This window comes from Garra rufa, chromosome 2 (genome assembly GCF_049309525.1).
Source record: "Garra rufa chromosome 2, GarRuf1.0, whole genome shotgun sequence".
In the NCBI taxonomy this organism is placed as follows: domain Eukaryota; kingdom Metazoa; phylum Chordata; class Actinopteri; order Cypriniformes; family Cyprinidae; genus Garra; species Garra rufa.
Window position 1 is genome coordinate 28,344,646 of NC_133362.1, and position 19,853 is coordinate 28,364,498.

The 19,853-nt window shown below is 35.8% G+C and overlaps 1 protein-coding gene across 1 annotated transcript in view; it reads right to left on the reverse strand.

Moving 5' to 3' along the window:
• The window catches only part of nrg3a (neuregulin 3a), a 426,896-nt gene that overhangs the window by 11,423 nt on the left and 395,620 nt on the right, over positions 1 to 19,853 (reverse strand). The window contains exons 5-7 of the mRNA XM_073834062.1: positions 12,072 to 12,174; positions 9,241 to 9,367; positions 2,927 to 3,024 (exon numbers count right to left, since the gene is read on the reverse strand). Coding sequence (XP_073690163.1) covers positions 2,927 to 3,024; positions 9,241 to 9,367; positions 12,072 to 12,174 — 328 coding nt within the window. The remainder of the gene's footprint in view (positions 1 to 2,926; positions 3,025 to 9,240; positions 9,368 to 12,071; positions 12,175 to 19,853) is intronic.

A 19,853-nucleotide genomic window follows, 5' to 3' on the forward strand; every position in this document is an offset into this window, starting at 1 on the left:
AATGGGGCCACATTAACATAGAGATTAATTGACCTATCAGACCGCTGGCTGTAAGGAGCACACATTTGACTATTTGGTAAAAATAGCCTGAAGAAGAATTCATGCTCGATTTTAGATGAGTCTCCAACAGAGCAATAATTCACTGCATATTTAAATCCTTCCTTACCCTGAGTCAAGAGCAATCAGTTAGATTGTGATGATCATTTGAAGACATGAGATGTTAGGGAGGGGTGGGACAGGGGGCAAAAGGCTGTTTGCAAACAAATTACATGTCATGAAAAAAAAATACATATATATATATATACGATTGCAAGAGTGCACTGAGCCACAAACAAAAAGAGAGTGGAAGCAGGGCTTAGCGTCTAGATTGAGGAAAGTATGAGGATTAAACCAGGCTGAAAAGATTTGTGTCTCTGCTATCACAGACCATCCCCAGCCCTCCATAAAACCCCACCACACACCACAAATCTTCTCCACACACAAACTAGCCATCATTTAAAACAACAGATCATTCACATCAGAAAACATTTTAATCAGTGAATGAATTCAATAAAACATTAGACTCTGACCCTTCTCTGCCTAAAGTACGACATGACTTTTTGTTTTTAGATTTTAATTTTTATTAGTTTTAAATGCAATTTTATGAATATTATTACAAAATACAGTCAAACCAGAAATTACTCAGACACTAGATATAACTCGAACTGTAAATATTGTCATACAGTTGTCTGAATTTTTGGTTGATTGTAATCCATTACATACCTTTCTATCAGTTATTTGACATTATCAAGATTTGTTCTGACACAGTTTAAGTCTGAGTTCTTGTCAAATTGTATTACCATTTTCTAAACTACAGCGAATAAACTGTGATAATGTGAGAAATGTTGAAGGTGTCTGAAAAAATTTTGGTTTGATTGTACTTATATGGAAGTTGTTTCCGCTATGGTACAAAAATGAAAAAAAGGTTATTGCGACTTATCTCACAATTCTGACTTTTTTACTCAGAAATGGGTGATACAATCTTGCAATTCTGACTTTTTTCTTAGAATTTTGAGATATAAACTCGCAATTGAAAATGATAAAGTCTGAACTTCATGATATGAACTCGCAATTGCGAGTTTAAAGTCAGAATTGCGAGATATAAACTCAATGTCTTCCAATTGTAAGTTTACAGTATATCAGGCAGTTCTGAGAAAAAAGTCAGAATTGTGAGTTTGAGCTTATATCTTGCAATTCTAACTTTATAACTCGCAATTGCGAGTTTATACCATGCAGTTTTGACTTTATCATTTTCAGTTGCGAGTTTATATATCACAATTCTAAGAAAAAAGTCAGAATAGTCAGACTTTATTCTAAGAATTGTGAAATATAAACTCGCAATTGTAAAGTCCAATTTAGAGGGGAAAAAAACTTTTTACTCAAAATTGTGTTAAGTCAGAATTTCGAGATATAAACTCGCAATTCTGAGTAAAAAAAGTCACAATTTCAAGATATTGAGTCTCAATTCTGAGAAAAAAAGTCAGAATTCAGACAAAAGGTCAGTTCATATGAATATTATTTTGCTCTGAATTTATATCTCAGAATTGCGATTTGTAATGCAATTTTATGAATATTATTACAAAATACCTCTATAGAAGCCCCTTTCTGCCACTGAAAAAAGGTTATTGCAACTTTTTATATCACAATTCTGAAAGTTTTTATCTCATAATTCTGACTTTATTTCTCAGAACTGTGACTGTATGTTTATGTCTTACAATTCTGATTTTATAACTCGCAATTGCATGTTTACAGTATATCTTGCATTTCTGAGAAAAAAAGTCAAAATTGCGAGTTTATATCTCGCAATTCTGAGAAAAAAGTAATTAATTGCAAGTTTGTATCATGCAATTCTAAGAAAAAAAATCTGAATTGTGAGATTATTTTTTGGGCAGAAATGGGCTTCCATAGCTTCAATGTCACCTATAATTACACAAGGTATCTAAAGAGAATACAGACCATATTTCTTTATCCAAATCCTTAAATCATGAGAAGTGTATTCTGTGGATTTAGCTGTGTCATCCCTCAATCCCAACAGTAGCACCTACATTTGCTCCAAGGTGAATTAACTTCACATCTTTTCTTTCATGTATTGATTCACGTCAGTGCTGATAGTAACTAGAGTTTGTGATTGTTAATATTTGATTGATAAATTGTTAATAAAAATATTCATTCGTTAATATAAAACACTTTGCAATGTCACAATTCAGCCAATGTAACAATAATATCCAATTAACTTTCCAATGAACTCTTTAACAAGTACATTTTACTGAAAATCACACTGTTCCCAGAAATCTCCAGTTCAGTCCTATGGGATGTTCTATAAAAGTTTTGGAGCTTGGCATGTCAGTTTAGGTGTTTTAAATACAGCAGTTTTTTTTTTACTTTCTATTCATCAAAGCATCTTGGGGGAAAAAGCCAACTAAAAACTAAACTAAAAACATTAATAATAATGAAAAGAAAGAAATGTTTATTGAGCGCCAAATCAGCATATACAGTAATTGCATTTTTGGTCAAATTAATGCAGCCTTAGTGAGTAAAAACAAAACATGAAGCTGCCATATTGTATTGCACCAGAGAACTGATTATAACAAGCACTGGGCTGGTAAATTACTACATGATCAGTGAAATTTATCTTCATATACTGCTGCTCTGACTATTACAAAAGTGCATATTAATTTATGTATTGCCAATTAGCATTATTATAATTTTCTTACTATTCAGTAATTGTACCATAGTCACTGGGTGCTCTGTAATGGATGAAAATTTAATTTCTCTCTTCAGTGCTTTCTGACAGAAACACATGGATTTGATACTTTATCGTTACAATAATCATTGTCAAAATCTCTTTCGATCCCATTTAAAAAAGAAAAAAAAAGATGATTCATACCTGGGGTGCTTTCCTGTCAATGTGCCCTGTGGATTGGTAGAGGCAGCAGTGCTTTGAACGAAAACATGTGGTGGTGAGGACCTTGTAGGTTTATAATACTGCAAAAGACACAAAAAGAAAGACAAATGTTAAACATTCTACTTTGTCATCTACCTAAACTTTTAATGAATACATTTTCAGTCCCATCTGGATAATGTCTCCAGCATGCAAGAAGAGCTCAGGCTTCTCCTTGACTCTTCGCCTCGATTCTTGTCTTTGACAAAGAGTCAGTGGCCGGGCTTCCACTGATGTTCAGATAATCCAACAGACCTCTATGGAACCTGCAGACAAATCCAATTTAAATTTCACACCTTGAAAGACTTCCTCATAAAAAGCCATTTCTGCTTCGGGCAGAATGCACACAATGATCTAAATGTCAGGGAGATACTTAATCTCCTCCACTATCCCACCTTCACTCCACAGTGTCGAGTGCAAGAGAAGAGAGAGAGAGGGAATATACAGGCGGAGGAGAACTGATGGTTGATGGGGGATCAGAGAAGGGCACTAGAGTCACTCTAATTGGATAATATAGCTCTTTCAGGACTATGTAAATCCAAAGCAATGTCCCAATAGCTTCCTATAATGGAACTCGTGTGGGAACAACATGTGCAGTGCAGAAGAGACCATATTGTTTTTTTCTATTTCCTTTTACTTTCCTCGTCTACATTTGGCACATGGAACCTTTTTTTTTTTTTGAAAGCAACTTAGATTGCACTCAAAGTATACATTTCAATAGTTTATGCATTTCTTGGGAACCCAATCCATGACTTTTTCATTGCTAACGCCATGCTCTAGAGTTTGAGCTACAGGGAACACTGAAACTTTATTGTGATTGCTTAAAAATATGCAGAGTGCGTAATTTAGTAACTCATTATGTTCTGCTCTGCAAATTATGACTCGGAGCATTTTTTTCAGTATGATTTGAATGCATCATGTAACATTCCAGCCTACAGGATTTTATTCATGTGGTATAACAGTAGCTTGCAGGAAACCTCTTGTGTCTGTATAATATTGACACTGCCTTGACAAAGAAATGACATTTGCTGTAAGCCTGACATTTTTTTCAAACCTGGGCTGAAGTAGGCTGACAATACATATGCGAAATGTAACCCACGCGCAATACCGTGGGCATTTTTATAATGCTTATGGGCAATCTTAATATCCTAATTATTTTTGGCATAAAAGAAAAAGCAATTTTGACCCATACAATGTATTTTTGGCTATTGCTACAGTACAAATATACCTGTGCTATTAAAGAAGTTTTGTGGTCTAGGGTCACATATGGTTGACAGACAGTAAGCATTTAACCAGTTATGTTATTCTATGCGGTTATGTTTTGTTGCAGCCATCTTTTGCTCTATTCAAATATGAATTGCATAGGTATATGTTTTAGCGACTTGCGATGACAGTAAATGCACTATTGAAAATATCAGGTGAGTGGGAAGGAGCTATACAGAGTATAAGATGTACAGAAGAAGAGAGGAAGCAAGAGAAAGAGTTGAAATAAAACTGTGGGAGGAAGTGTTAGTAAGACATTCTGAGTAATAATGTGAATTCAGACAGAAATTAAAGGCCAAATATTTAAAAAGGTATAGAATATTTTGTAGTGAATGGTGTGCAGTATGAAAATTAACAGTTTACTTTTTTTTACACATTCTGGCATTAGTATGATGGCCATACTGCTTCACAAAGGCAAAGTTATGACTCAGAGCACCACAAAAGTCCTAAAAACCATTTCCCGCAACAGGTTTGAAAGAGCTGTCTGATTCATTCAAAGATAGAAATGGTAATTTCTGAATTTAAGGTCAACCCTTTATCACATGGGTAACTAGTATTAGAAAAGCTAGAAGCCTATCATTACTGAAGCAGTCAATTTCTTTTCCCTTAGAGATGCACTTTGACCACACTCAAAAGAACCTGTTCAGGCAATCAAAAATGACTTCACCCGAAATCATTTGAAAGCACGTCTTTCTGATCTTGGAAGATGCATTTTCTTTCCTTTTCCGAGCACAGCCACCGACATTTCCAGAAAATGCTTTTAAACAAACAGGCTTGAATAGACTACTTAGCTGTTAAATGAATCAGCTGAATTCAGTTTAGAGAGAGAAAAAATACTTTACAAATTATATATATAGGCTGAATTCTCATTTTTAAAACCTGATTAGGACTAATGTGCAGGTAACAAGCAGGTTCTATTGTTTTATGAAAAATGTTGATGTTTTATTAAGGGTGATTCACAAAAAGTGCTCACAATCTTGGAACGTACAAGCAACAGCTATTTAGCATTTTTGGAAAAGAAGGTCAGCAAACTGATATTGAAATATTAATTAGAAAAATTCTGGGAAGGAATATGCAGTGGGCAAAACATGTGATGTTTACGCATCCGAAATGTTAAGAAAGGTAATGAGCATATTGGAGAAAAAGGTACTATACAACTATACTACTATAGACTGAAAAAGTACTGAAAAGTAGCACGGCAGAGACTTTGTTATACAGCTAGCAGGAGCGAATATATAGGATGTATGGGCAATAATGAGCTCATTGGGTGTTGACACATGTCTGCATTCAAAGGTTTTTGATGGACCTGCTTTGAACTGAGTTTCATAAGGCTGCTGGATGTTTTAATTTAGCCATGACATGCAAGACCATCATCTACTGTAGCTGGAATGTGTGTGATCTGCATGATCTGTCCAAAGCTAAATGGTAATTGTTTTAAATGTCATGCCAGTGATGAGTTTCTGTGGTAAAAGTGTTATATGTGACAGGGTTCAGAAAGCTGTGAATTGTTCTTCTAGCTCAGCCTCATGTCAGCCACAAGTCAACAAATATTTCACACCTATAATAATCAAAATATTTGTGGTATACGAGGGCAAAACAAACCAGAGAAAATTCCTATTTACATGGCACACGCAAGCCTAAAATATCAGACAAGACAGGCTCTATGTTACCTGTGCAATAATAAATGTTTGTTTATATGCCCATGGGCTGAACTTTCAGCGAACGGTGCACTAGAAGGAGTGAGATGCTTATGAAATATATACAGAGAGCCAAAGGTTAGGACTGAATTTGAGATGTGATGGAAACATATCTTACACATCAGTAATCTTCTGAGTTTCACAGATATTGCTACTAGAGGTTTCTCTAATGCACTAATGTTCAATGCACTTATGATTACTGAAAGAAAAAGACGAAAAAAAAAAAAAAAAAGAACTAACATCATGTGACAAAAGCTGGTCTATCCTTGTCACTGGACTAGTTTTGATTGCTTTGGCTGGCATTTGCATTGTCTTCCGGCAGTGTGCGATTGCTGTAGCGATTAAACATCTCACTAGGTTTGAGTGACATTTAAATTACCACTGTGTTTGCCGTGCAAATAGCCTGTATCAGCTTATCTGTGATGGATCTGCTAGTTGAAGTGATTGAGAAAGTGATGAATATTAACCAAAACTCCCAACAGGACACAGGGAAGGTAAAACACTGTCTACATTCTCTAGGACACTGGAGTGGCGCACAGTTTCTGAGCTGGAAAGACAGAGAACGATGCAGTAATCACAAACCCTCAGTGATGGACTAGCGTGACTACCATTATTAGTGTGTCTGTCCTCAGAGACTTGCACACCCTGAATAGCTGTGACAGAGGCTGGTTACAATGAGCTGAGCGGTGTAAGGCGTCAGCTGCTCTTGCTTCTAATTGCTGATGAGCAGAAAAGCTGAAGATGTGATGGGATTTGTCTCAGAATCTCCTTTAACATGAATTTTCAGCAATCAGATCATAATCAGATAGTTTCGACCTACTGTAACTATACTGACCCGGAATACACAGAGTACACATGTGCATCACAGAGCTAGACAAGACGAGCAATTGAGGTTAAAATGTATATAATTTTTTTTTTTTTTTTAGAAAATGACCAATCGTTTTGCTAGATAAGACCCTTATTTCTTCGGCTGGGATTGTTTAGAGCCCTTTGAAGCTGCATTGGAACTGCTTTTTGGAGATTCAAACTCGCGGACACTTAAGTCCATTATATGGAGATAATTCCTGAAATGTTTTCCTCAAAAAACATAATTTCTTCTTTTGAAGAAAGAAAGTTAGGAACATCTTGGATGACAACCGGGTGAGTACATTATCTGTAACTCTGTATCTACTCCTTTAATGTTGTACATCACATTTTAATTGAGATTATATGGTAACACTTTACAATAACTTTACTTACACTTTACTTACCTGTATGTCATCCAAGATGTTCATGTCTTTCTTTTTTCAGTCGAAAATAAATTAGGGTTTTTGAGGAAAACATTCCAGGATTTTTCTCCATATATTGGACTCCAATGGGGATCAACGGATTGAAGGTCCAAATTGCAGTTTCAATGCAGCTTTAAAGGGCTCTACACGATCCCAGCTAAGGAATAAGGGTCTTATCTAGCGAAACGATTGGTTATTTTCTAAAAAAAAAACAATTTATATACTTTTTAACCACAAATGCAACATAGTCATGTCTGAAAGGTCACACGTGACATCAGAAGTACCGACCCAGTGTTTACAAACCGAATGTGCAAAAAAAAGTCAAACACCCTTTACAAAAAAGGGTAAAACAACGATGTCGGATGATTTTGAAGTTGGAGGAGAAAATGAGATGGAGTTTTTTGCCCTTTCCAGCCTTTTTGAACCAAACTACACAGACGAAGAACTAACCGATGGTTTAAAAGTGTGTAATTTTTTTTTTTTAGAAAATGACCAATTATTTCACTAGATAAGACCCTTATTACTCGACAGGGATTGTGTAGAGCACTTTGAAGCTGCATTGAAATTGCAATTTGGACCTTGAACATCTTGGATGACATGTGGGTGAGTAAATTATCAGGACATTTTTATTCTGGAAGTGAATTAACCCTTTAACTAACATGAACAAACAATTAACTATACATTATTACAGTATTTATTCATCTTTGTTAATGTTACTTAATGCAAATACAGTTGTTCATTGTTAGTTCATGTTAGTTCACAGTGCATTAAGTATAATAAACAACTTTTGATTTGAATAATGCATTAGTAAATGATAAAAATAATATTAGCTAAGATTAATAAATGCTGTAGAAGCTCATTCTTAGTTCATGCTAACTAAAGTAGTTACTAATAAACTTCATTGTAAAGTGTTACCAAATTTACCAAGTTTCTCTCAGCCAGTGGAGTCTGTTTGGGGTCTTATTTGTGACCCTGGACCACAAAACCAGTCTTAAGTCGCTGGGGTATATTTGTAGCAATAACCAAAAATACATTGTATGGGTCAAAATTATTGATTTTTCTTTTATGCCAAAAATCATTAGGACATTAAGTAAAGATCATGTTCCATGAAGATTTTTTGTAAAATTCCTACTGTAAACCTATCAAAATGTAATTTTTGATTAGTAATATGCATTGTTAAGAACTTAATTTGGACAACTTTAAAGGTGATTTTCTCAGTATTTTGATTTTTTTGCACCCTTAGATTCCAGATTTTCAAATAGATGTATCTCGGCCAAATATTGTCCTATCCTAACAAACTATAGACGTTTTTCCTGAACACGGAAGTAAGTCCGACTCTTAACTGAAAGAATGCTTTGCATTTCCGGTCTGCATTGTTTCTAGTCAAATTAGGGTATATTCCGAGCTAATAAACTAATGTTAAACCTATTCAAATGTTTTTAAAAAGCACATGGCTCCATAGCGCCATCACTTGGCAATGTCGCAATGACCGTCATTTGTCAGTGCCTCACTTTAATGAGTGTGTAGATGACACAAAGCAGCGGACGTTAGCTACATTAAAAACAGATGGATGCTATTTGAATGGGTTCCTATGGAAACCGGAACAGAAAAGCATTCAATCTGACGTTAGAATTCGTAATGGCAGCGCTCATCGTTTACTCAGGAAAAAGGTCTATACATCAATAGAAAGCTTATTTATTGAGCTTTCATATGATGTATATATCTCAGTTTTGTAAAATTTAACCTTATGACTGGTTTTGTGGTCCAGGGTCACATTTGTTTGGCAAACCATGCTGTTCATGACAACAGCTGTGACGTAAAGTAATGTGTTTTGGGAATTTTCTTTACAAAGAATATCCTTGGATATGTCCTTCTTAGGCTTCTAGTTTCAATAGGCAATGAGTCATCACAGAAAACCTCATTTTCAAAAAAGAAAAGTCTGTCGCACTAGTAGAGACACACTAGAAGGCAAGACTATTCGTGTACAAAACATACATTCACGCAAGGTATTAAAGAGGCCAGAGGTGCTTACTTTCTGGAGCTGCAGGCCTTGCTGAGGTCTAAGGCTGGGTTTGGGGGCCAAGCTGGAAGAGTCAAGGTTGTAGTTTTTCTGGCTACGGCTCTCCTTCAAGTGTGCCTGGAGCTTTTCCCTCCTTCTCCTGTAGGGGGCAGCATAATTAGATAAGAATCCATAGTATGTTGGGCTATGAGGATATTTATTTACAAAAACACACACAAGCAAACTCATTCACATGCAAACACATCACCCATAATCTGTAAGAATATGTTCTGACAGTTGAGACAGCCCATAGTTATTTTCCTGGGAGATAAAATAATTACTGGTGCACTTAAATGTCACTACATCATTGTTTGATTTTTCTTCTGTCAGTTCGCTCACTCATTGTATCATGTGTTATGTTGAAATTGCTGGGCTGTTCCGCACACACCCCTTCTTGCTTCAGGAGCTCTGACTTGCAGTCAGTTGCTCTTACTGATGCTTATCTCAACTCATGGGTGAAATATGGATATATACTCAACCGCATGGATTAGATCCATCAAAATTTCAGTGTAATGTGACTATTATTAGTCCTTTCCTGCTTACGCCTACAAAATGCAGCATTTTAAAGCATCATAGACACTCTCCTGAGGCTATTACAAAGGAAGGAGTTTTAATTATTCTCCTTACTATGAAACTTAAATTTAATAAAAAAATTATAAGGCAGCAACACATCCGTTGCAGCAGTGGTTGTCCACAATAATATCTGTCTCCTAGACCTACTTTTTTTGTGTGCTTTTAAACTTATTTCAATCAGTTTGTTCCAGTTGTTCATTATTTAAAAAAATTAATTCTGTCATTGATTTCTCGCCCTCATGTCATTTCAAACCCATTAGACCTTCGATTATCTTCAAACCGCAAATTAAGATATTTTTGATGAAATCCGAGAGCTTTCTGACCCTGCATAGACAGCAATGCAACTACCATGTTCAAGGCCCAGAAAGGCAGTAAGGACATCGATAAAACAGTCCATTTTACATTAGTGGTTCAACCTTAATTTTATAAAGCTACGACAATAATTTTGTGCTAAAGAAATTTAGCGACTTTATTCAACAATTTCTTCTCTTCCGTGTCAGTATTTAAATAAATACAGTAAGGCTGGGGGAAAAATTGCAAGTTATCCTTTCTGTTGAAATCTTTAGAAATGTTTCTGAAGACTGTTTTATGTACAGTGTGAGTCTTTCCCTGCTTGTAAACAAGGTGCAACGCATCCGTGTTCTGTCAGAACAGCGTATCGAAAATATCTTAATTTGTGTTCTAAAGATGAAGTCTTACGGGTTTGGTATGACATGAGGGTGAGTAATTAATGTTTTTCAGCTTGTGATAACCAGTAGAATGTCTAGAAATCACACTTTTTTAAAATGATTTTTTTTCTAAAACTATAAATGAAATTTCAATACAATTAAAAGTAAGTAGGCAGTGTAGCAGCTCACTAAAACAAAGTTATTGTGTCTTTTATCAGTTGCATTTTTAAAGACACACAATGAGCTATGGAAGCCCATTTCCATCACTGAATAAAAAAAAAAAGCAATTGCGACTTTTTATCTCAGAATTCTGACTTTCTTCTCAGAACTGTGAGATATAAACTCACAATTGTGAGTTATAAAGTCAGAATTGCTGGATATAAAGTCAGAATTGTGGGATATAAACACAATTTCAAGAAATAAAGTCAGAATTGTGAGTTTATATCTGGGGTTTTTTTTCGCAATTGCGAGTTTGTATCTCGCAGTTCTGACTTTTTTATTGCCATTGTGAGTTTACATCTTGCAATTCTGACTTTCTTCTCAGAACTATGAGATATAAACTCACAATTTCAAGAAATAAAGTCAGAATTGAGTTTATATCTGACTTTTTTCCTCGCAATTGTGAGTTTGTATTTTGCAATTCAGACTTTTTTATTGCAATTGCGAGTGTGTATCTCGCAATTCTGACTTTTTTCTCACAATTGTGAATTATAACTAGGGCTGGGCGAAAAATCGAAAGCGATTCTAAGGCGCGTTTAGTGAATGAAGCCGGTACTTTGATTAGTAGTAAATCTCCATCACGTGCGTTCAGCTGCGTTCAGCTGGAGTGTTCAGAGGCGTAAATCACTGACAAGCTACGCCAAATCGCGCTAAAAATCGAATCGAATCGAATTTCGATTTTTCGCCCAGCCCTAGTTATAACGTTTTTTTTGGAGGGAAAGAAAGACTGATATGTTCACAGAACTGTGAGTTTATATCTCACAATTCTGACTTTATATCTCACAATTGCGGGTTTATATCATGCAATTCTGACTTTATTTCTAAGAATTGTGAGCGTATATCTCGCAATTCTGACTTTATATCTCGCAATTGTGAGTTTATATCTCACAGTTCTAAGAAAAAAAAGTCAGAATTGTAAGACGTCGCAATAACCTTTTTTAAAACTTTTTATTCAGTGGTGGAAACGGGCTTCCATAATAACCAGCTCTGAGGAGATAAAAAGGGGAAAACAGTCATCTTGAGCCTATAATGACTCTGAATATATTTGTCTCAATTAAATACTTGAAATAAGCCTGTAAAAGCTGAATAGCAAAAGCACCAGCAGCAGTGTATTCGAAGCATGCCATGGGCCAAAAATGTTTTAATTCATTCCTGTTGGAAAGGTGGCCAGTAGAGCTGTGGGTGCTTTTATGAGAAAGTAATTACGTCCCCACCTCCAGTCATTATGTTTCTGGGTTTCCATAGCAGTCACTTTTTCCTCTAGCTTGTTATATTGTGCCCTTCTTTCAAATGATATGCTCTGGGGAACAGCTCAAGCTTTGATTAATTCTGAGGTCCACTTACTTGTTCCGACAGTAGAGAGCCATGCAGAGGGTGCCTAAAAAGCTGATTCCCATGGCAATACATGTGATAGACATCACTTGTCTTTTGTACACCTCCTTGCTCTCTGTTGGGACAAAACAAACAAGAAGGAAAAAACAAGAAGAGACATGAGCAAAACTTTCGCTGATATACAAAACTAAGTATGTAGCAGATATGAAGATGCATCTACAGAGAAACTGTATTAGAGCCAGCCTGGAATAAAAGAATAAAACATGGCTGGCTGTATAGTAGTGGGAGCTTGATTTTCCAAAATGCTAGTTGCGATGTGGCAAAAACTCCTATGTAACTGTCAGGTAGTCGTGAAACTGAATTGCTGAAAAGAGGCAAGTAATAGATGTTGGTATTTATTTATTTATTTTATTTATTTTGGGGATGGATGGCACAGGACAAGTGTTAAAACCTAAATGGACACTGTTAAGTGTGAAAAATAGCAGCTGTCATTTCTCATATGAAAGAGTAAATCACGCTTGTCTTCACAACTGTTAATAGGCAATCAATCAGATTATACTCAGACACAACACACTCTACAAGAGCTGCCACTAACTGCACACTGAACACACTGGAGTATAATGTGTCAGCTTCATGACTGTGAGTGTGACTAGTAATGAAACAGTCGTGAGCTGTACAAGGTCAGAGTCAAAGCAATGTTAACCTCGTAGATGAAATTAACATGGTAAAGTCATCATGGCTACCCAAAGTAATAGCATACTCCCTTAAAGGGATAAATAATTCCTGATAATTTACTCACCCTCATGTCATGCAAGATCGGTCATTATCTAAAAAAATTACATTACACAGTCAAGTCCGAAATTGTTCATACCCCTGGCAAATTCTGACTTAAAGTTACTTTTATGCAACCAGCAAGTTTTTTTTTGACCGGAAATGATGTAGGCTTCTCCCAAAAGATCATAAGATGATGTACAAGAGGCATCATTGTGTAAAAAAATATTACTCATCTTTTATTTACATTTGAACAAAAAGTGGAGAGTCCAAAATTATTCATACCCTTCTCAATAATCAATAGAAACGCCTTTATTGGCTATTACAGCAATCAAACGCTTCCTATAATTGCTGACCAGCTTTTTGCATGTCTCCACTGGTATTTTTGCCCATTCATCTTTAGCGATGAGCTCCAACTCTTTCAGGTTGGAGGGTCTCCTTGCCATCACCCTGATCTTTAGCTCCCTCCACAGAAGTCAGGACTCTGGCTGGGCCACTGCAAAACGTTAATGGTTTGTCTGCTAAGCATTTCTTCATCACTTTTGCTGTGTGTTTTGGGTCGCTGTCGTGCTGAAATGTCCACTGGTGCCCCAGGCCAAGTTTCTCTGCAGACTGCCTGATGTTGTTGTTGAGAATTTTTATGTATTGCTCCTTTTTCATGGTGCCCTTTACTGTAATTGGGTTCCCTGGTCCATCGGCTGAAAAACATCCCCAAAACATTAGGTTCCCACCACCATGTTTGACAGTGGGGATGGTGTTCTTAGGATTGAAGGCTTCTCCTTTTTTATGCCAAATGAAGGCTACATCATTGTGGCCAAACAATTCAATTTTTGTTTTATCTGACCACAAAACAGAAGACCAGAAGACCAAGCATGCTTTTGTGTGCCTTATCTGGAGAAGTGGTGTCCTCCTTGGTCTGCGTCCGTGGAACCCAGCGGTGTGCAGTGTCCGTTGGACTGTCTGCCTTGAGATGTTGCCACCAGCAGAGCCCAGATTCATCAGGATGGCCTTGGTGGTGATCCTTGGATTCTTTTTTACCTCTCTCACTATCCTTCTGGCCAGCACAGGTGTCACTTTTGGCTTTCGACCACGTCCTCTGAGATTTTTCACAGTGCGGAACGTCTTGTATTTTTTAATAATTCTTTGGGCTGTAGCCATTGGAACTTCAAAACATTTAGATATGGTCTTATAGCCTTTTCCTGACTTGTGAGCAGCCAGACTATTTGGAATGGTATAGAACTTTGGATTTTCCCATAGACTGTGACAGTTTGCAAAGGGTATGAATAATTTTGGACATGACACTTTTTGTTCAAATGTAAATAAAAGCTGAGAAATATTTTTTCCACAATGATGTCTTTTGTACATCGTCTTTTTATCTTTTGGGAGAAGCGTGTACCATTTCCGGGTCAACTAACTTGCTGGTTGAATAAAAGTAACTTTAAGTCAGAATTTGCCAGGGGTATGAATAATTTTGGGCTTGACTTGAAATGTTCTTAGAAAATGACTGTTCGTTCCTTGGCTGGGTTTGTGTAGAGCCATTTGAAGCTGCATTGAAACTGCAATTTGGACCTTCAACCTGTTGGACATCACTGAAGTACACTATATGGAGAGAAATCCTGGAATATTTTCCTCAAAAACCTTAAGTTTTTTCAACTGAAGAAAGAAAGACACGAACATCTTGGATGACACAGGGGTGAGTAAATTATCAGGAGATGCTTTATTCTGGAAGTGAACTAATCCTTTAAGTGCATTTTAGTAACATCCCCAGGCAGTTATTTTATTTGTAAGTAATAGGCATACAGCTTTGAAAAGCGAAGGACCAAAGTCTCCAGAAATATTAGTCAGGATAGTGTTTCAGTAATGTTGTATTATTTTTAAATCAGCAATAAAATCGGACAAAAATCTGACATGAATTTAGGTTTGATGGTTTTATTATAATTATCATAGTATATAATTGCTATTATATGTATTGATATTTTGTGTTCATGTTTTCAGTTTTAATTGCAGTTTTATTTTAAGTTTTAGTGATTTTGTCACTTTTTTTTTTTCTTATTTTATCCCACACCCATCTTATTGATTTTAAGCATTCATTTTCCATGGGTGGTCCTTCTCCTCCCCCTTAGAGTCTCTTTAGTAATATAGATATAATAGATTATCCAATGGATCAGAGGTTCATATAAATCCACTGACTTGCAGAAAAGATCAATAAATGAAAGTGCAAAACCTTGTGAAACTAATCAAGCATTGTTCAGTTTTTTCTATTGCTTTCATTATTTATTCATTGTCATGCTTCACAAATTGACTTATTATTCCCATGCTATTTTATGTCCACCATCACAATTAAACTGACTGGAAACCCTGAGATACAAAAAGCATAAAAAGGGAGGAGGAGAGCTAAGAGGATAAGAGGAGGTGGGATGTATTAGCACATCCTCTCTTTACATTCTGTGCCCTCTCCTACACATTACCTCATCCTCTTCCACATATCATCGATCCTCTCAAAGAGAAGAAGAGAGTAATGGGCAGGAAAAGTGGGGTGTTATGTTCATTTATCCATTTTTTCATTCAAGCATGCTATTATAATGCCCATACTTCCACATACATCATCAATGGTCTTGAAATATCCAAGTCTAACATGTCTCTGTACAATAAAAAAAACCTTTTTATTTCTACATCAAATTGAAAACTGCTCGCAATGAAAACACAATTACATTTGCTTTAACATTTATGCAGAACACTTTATTAGTCCAACTAAAGATACTTTTGTTTGACAAATATGATTATTATGATGATCATTATTATTATAATCTCCATATAAAACACTGGAGTGTCGTTGGTTAGCTTCATTACCGATAGATTAAAACAGTTTTTCCACATTCAAGAAAAATACAATTTTGGTAAATGCAAATCAATAATCTCAAGTATCTAATTAAGGCAATTCTACTTATGATTTGGGAGCAACAGGTAATTTATCTCAATTACATGGTAACTGGTGCAGGGCTATGAGAAACTCCAGTGTGAATAATCCTACACTTGCCTGCCATTGATTAAGGCGCCCACAGATACAAAATGTAGCCTAGACAACAAGACTTGCATCCTACTAATGGCACCCACTGCACTCAGGATGCTTTAGTGCTCAGTACGTCACTTTGTTTGAGACATTTTCAGGACTCATAATTACGGTTGAGGTCAAAAGTTTATATCCCCCTTTCAGAATCTGCAAAATGTTAATCATGGGATCATACAAAATGCATGTTATTGTTTAATTAGTACTGACCTGAATAAGATATTTCACATAAAAGATCTTTACATATAGTTCACCAAGAGAAAATAATAGTTGAATTTATAAAAATTACCCTGTTTAAAAGTTCTTAAAATGTTCTTACCTGAATGATCCACAGCTGTGTTTTTCCCTTCTTTGTCCTGAACAGTTAAACTGTCTGCTGTCCTTCAGAAAAATCCTTTTTTGTGTATTTGAACACTCCAACAAAGACTGTATGACTTTGAGATCCATCTTTTGACACTGAAGACAACTGAGGGACTCATATGCAACTATTACAGAAGGTTCAAACGCTCGCTGATGCTCCAGAAGGAAACACTATGCATTAAGAGCCAGGGGTGAAAACTTTTGAACAGAATGGGGATGTCTACATTTTTCTTATTTTGCCTAAATATCTTTTTTTTTTTTCATTTAGTACTGCCCTTCAGAGGCAACAGAAGATGGTTACATGTTTCCCAGAAGACAAAATAAATTTACCCTGATCTTCAAATTCAAAAGTTTTCACCCCCTGACTCTTAACGCTTTGTTTTTTTCTTCTGAAGTATCAGTGAGCGTTTGAACATTCTGTAATAGTTGCATATGAGTCCCTCAGTTGTCCTCAGTTTGAAAAGATAAATCTCAAAATCATAGTCATTGTTGGAAAGGGTTCAAATACACAAAAATGCTGGATAACCAAAGAATTTGTGGGACCTGAAGGATTTTTCTGAAGAACAGCAGACAGTTTAACTTTTCAGGACAAACAAGGGACTCATGAACAATTATCAACTTTTGAACAGGGTCATTTTTTAAAAATATTTTCTCTGGTGGACTATATGTAAATGTTTTTTTAATGTGAAATATATTTAACTTTTTGCAGATTCTGAAAAGGGGATGTAAACTTTTGACCTCAACTGTATTTACTCACACACAAACATTTAAAAGTGAACTGAATAGTTTTATTCAGCAAGAATGCAAAAGTGACAGTATATATTTTTAGAATGCTAGAAAAAAATTAAATAAATTATGTTCTTTAGAACTTTCTACTCATCAAAGAATCCTGAAAAGTAAAAAAGTGTTCCAGTTCCAAAAAAAAGTATATATTATATGCATTACTCTTTTCAACACTGATAATAATAAGAAATGTTTGAGCTCCAAATGAACATATTAGAATGATTTCTGAAGGATCATGTGATGCTAAAGACTGGAGTAATGATGCTGAAAATTCACCATTACAGGAATAAAAAATGCTTCAACATCTATTCAAATAGAACATTTATATGAAATTACAATATTTCACAATATTACTATTCTTTTGATCAAATAAATGCAGCATAAAACATTCTTTATAAAGATACACTCCTAAATAAAGATAAATAAATAAATAGTCACTATATGATTTCTTTTTTCAGACAATTCAGATATTTCTCCATTGCCCTGACAGTCTAGACAGTTTTTTGACATGTAAGTCGCACTCTTGAGTGACAGCAATGCAGCGGAATCTCTTTGCTGGTTTTCTGTTTATCATTACACATCACTACATATGTGTATTACATTTTTTTGGTTTTCTGAACTGTCAGGTATGAGAGTAAACAGAAATATGGTATTTTTCAGAAGTCACGTCACACTTGTGAGTTAATCATGTTTGTGTGTAAGCGTGACCTGAGTGTGCACTTTCTAGCTGAGGTACCAGGCATATTCAGAGAGCTAGCCATGCTCGCCTAATAACCACGACTGAACTGGATAATGATTGAGAGACCTGACATTTCAGTGGTGCTGCAGGCATCTCAAAGACACATCAAAGGTTTCGACCCCTTCATGCACACACACAACTTAAACACTTACAGCCAACCTGGAATAACTGTGTTTCACTTAAGATTTCCATAAACTTCACAGAGAATACAGGATTTCATTTTTTCCTTTCTGTTTTTTTTTTACTACAAAAACCATCCATTGTAAGTAGGGTTACCACTTTTAATACCCAAAAATAAGGGACGCATTCGGGGGGGGGGGGGGGGGAGCATCTCAAAAATGCTGCAGTAAAAAGGTTTCATATGAGTTGTGCATATAATATGGGACGTCCTGAATAAGAACTGATCATTGTTTTTTTCTACTTTTTAGAAATGGGGTCTATATACCCCGTTAAAATGTAATAATGTCCCATATCTCAAAAATGCTGCAGTAAAAAGGTTTCATATAAGTTTTGCATATAATATGGGCCGTCCTGAATAAGAACTGATCATTGTTTTGTTTTTTCTACTTATTAGACTCTAAAGTCTAATAATGTCCCATTTCTCAGAAAAGAACCGTCAAGTACAGCAATAAATAAAACGGATATTAAAGCAGAAATGCAAATAAATAAGTAAGTAAAAATTCACGAGCACTTTGTAGTATTATCTCTCAGTCCTGGGCGTCTAAATGAAAAGCGCTCTGCAAGCGCGTTCTCTCTGTGTTGTTTCTGAAACTACCGTAATCACTGTAATATGCGCGCACACTTAAATCAATCGTGGCTGGCTTGACCGTGTTTTTCTGAACCGCGGCTGGCTTTACCGCAGTGATTATTTGCATGAGACGCTGCTTAAAAAAAATTATAAAAAATACGGGACAAAACCCGTCCCATATTGATTCAAAACGGGACGCGCAATTTCATTCTCAAATACGGGACGATTCCGTATTTTAAGGGACGGGTGGCAACCCTAATTGTAAGGGTTTACTATAAAAAAAAAAGACCCAGAGGAGAATTTGCTAAACATTGGGGTCATATTGGTGCGAAACCTTGTCTTATTTATGAAACACCCACAATACAGCATAAAATGTAAATCTGTAAATGTAAATTAACCATTTATTCTTTTCAAAGCAAACATTCATCCCTGCTATGCAAATGAGGCTTATTATAGAATGCACTCTATCTGCCTGCCATAATTATCATTGTACTATAAACTTGTTCAATTTTTATTTAGAAGAGACATTTGTGTACATTTTAGTGATCATGGCAGCGGTAATTAAAAAATGATGGAGTAGATCTCTAAAACCGGCATATATCCAGACATCTGGATTGCAGTTGTGTAGCAATGTAGCTTTGCTGTATAGTTCCAGCAAACTATGCCAGTAGTAGTCTGATGCATCATCATATAGCAAATTGGGAATTGCAGTATGCAAACAGCACCCAGCACTAATTTCATAGGCGTTTTTATGCTGTTACCTGATTTGAATAATTCCTTTAGTGAAAAGGGTGTGAAAACATTACAGACAGCACATGCAAACCAATGATATTAACAGGCGCAACTCATTCTTAGTAAATTCCCTCTAGGTTTGACCCCCAAGCAGCCAATCTGTAGAACATACATCTGCATACATCACATGACTGAATTATAATATGGTTTCTTAAAAGAATAGTTCACCCAAAAATTATTATTCTGTCATTATTTACTCACCCTCATGTCCCTACAAACCTGTCAGACCTTCATTCATCTTCAGAACACAAATTAAGATATTTTTGATGAGATCCGAGAGCTTTCTGACTCTGCATAGACAGGGACGCAACTGACACTTTCAAAGCTCAGAAAGGTATTAAGGACATCATTAAAATAGAGAATACTTTTTGTCCAAAAAAGTTCTGGTACTCTCTTGTGGGTCGAAAACTGACATGGAAGAGAGAAAATGTTGAATGAAGTCGCTATTTTAGTTTTCTTTAAGGACAAAAAGTATTTTCGTAGCTTCATAAAGTGAAAGTCGGAAAATAAGGAAAATATCCTTTCAGTTCAGAG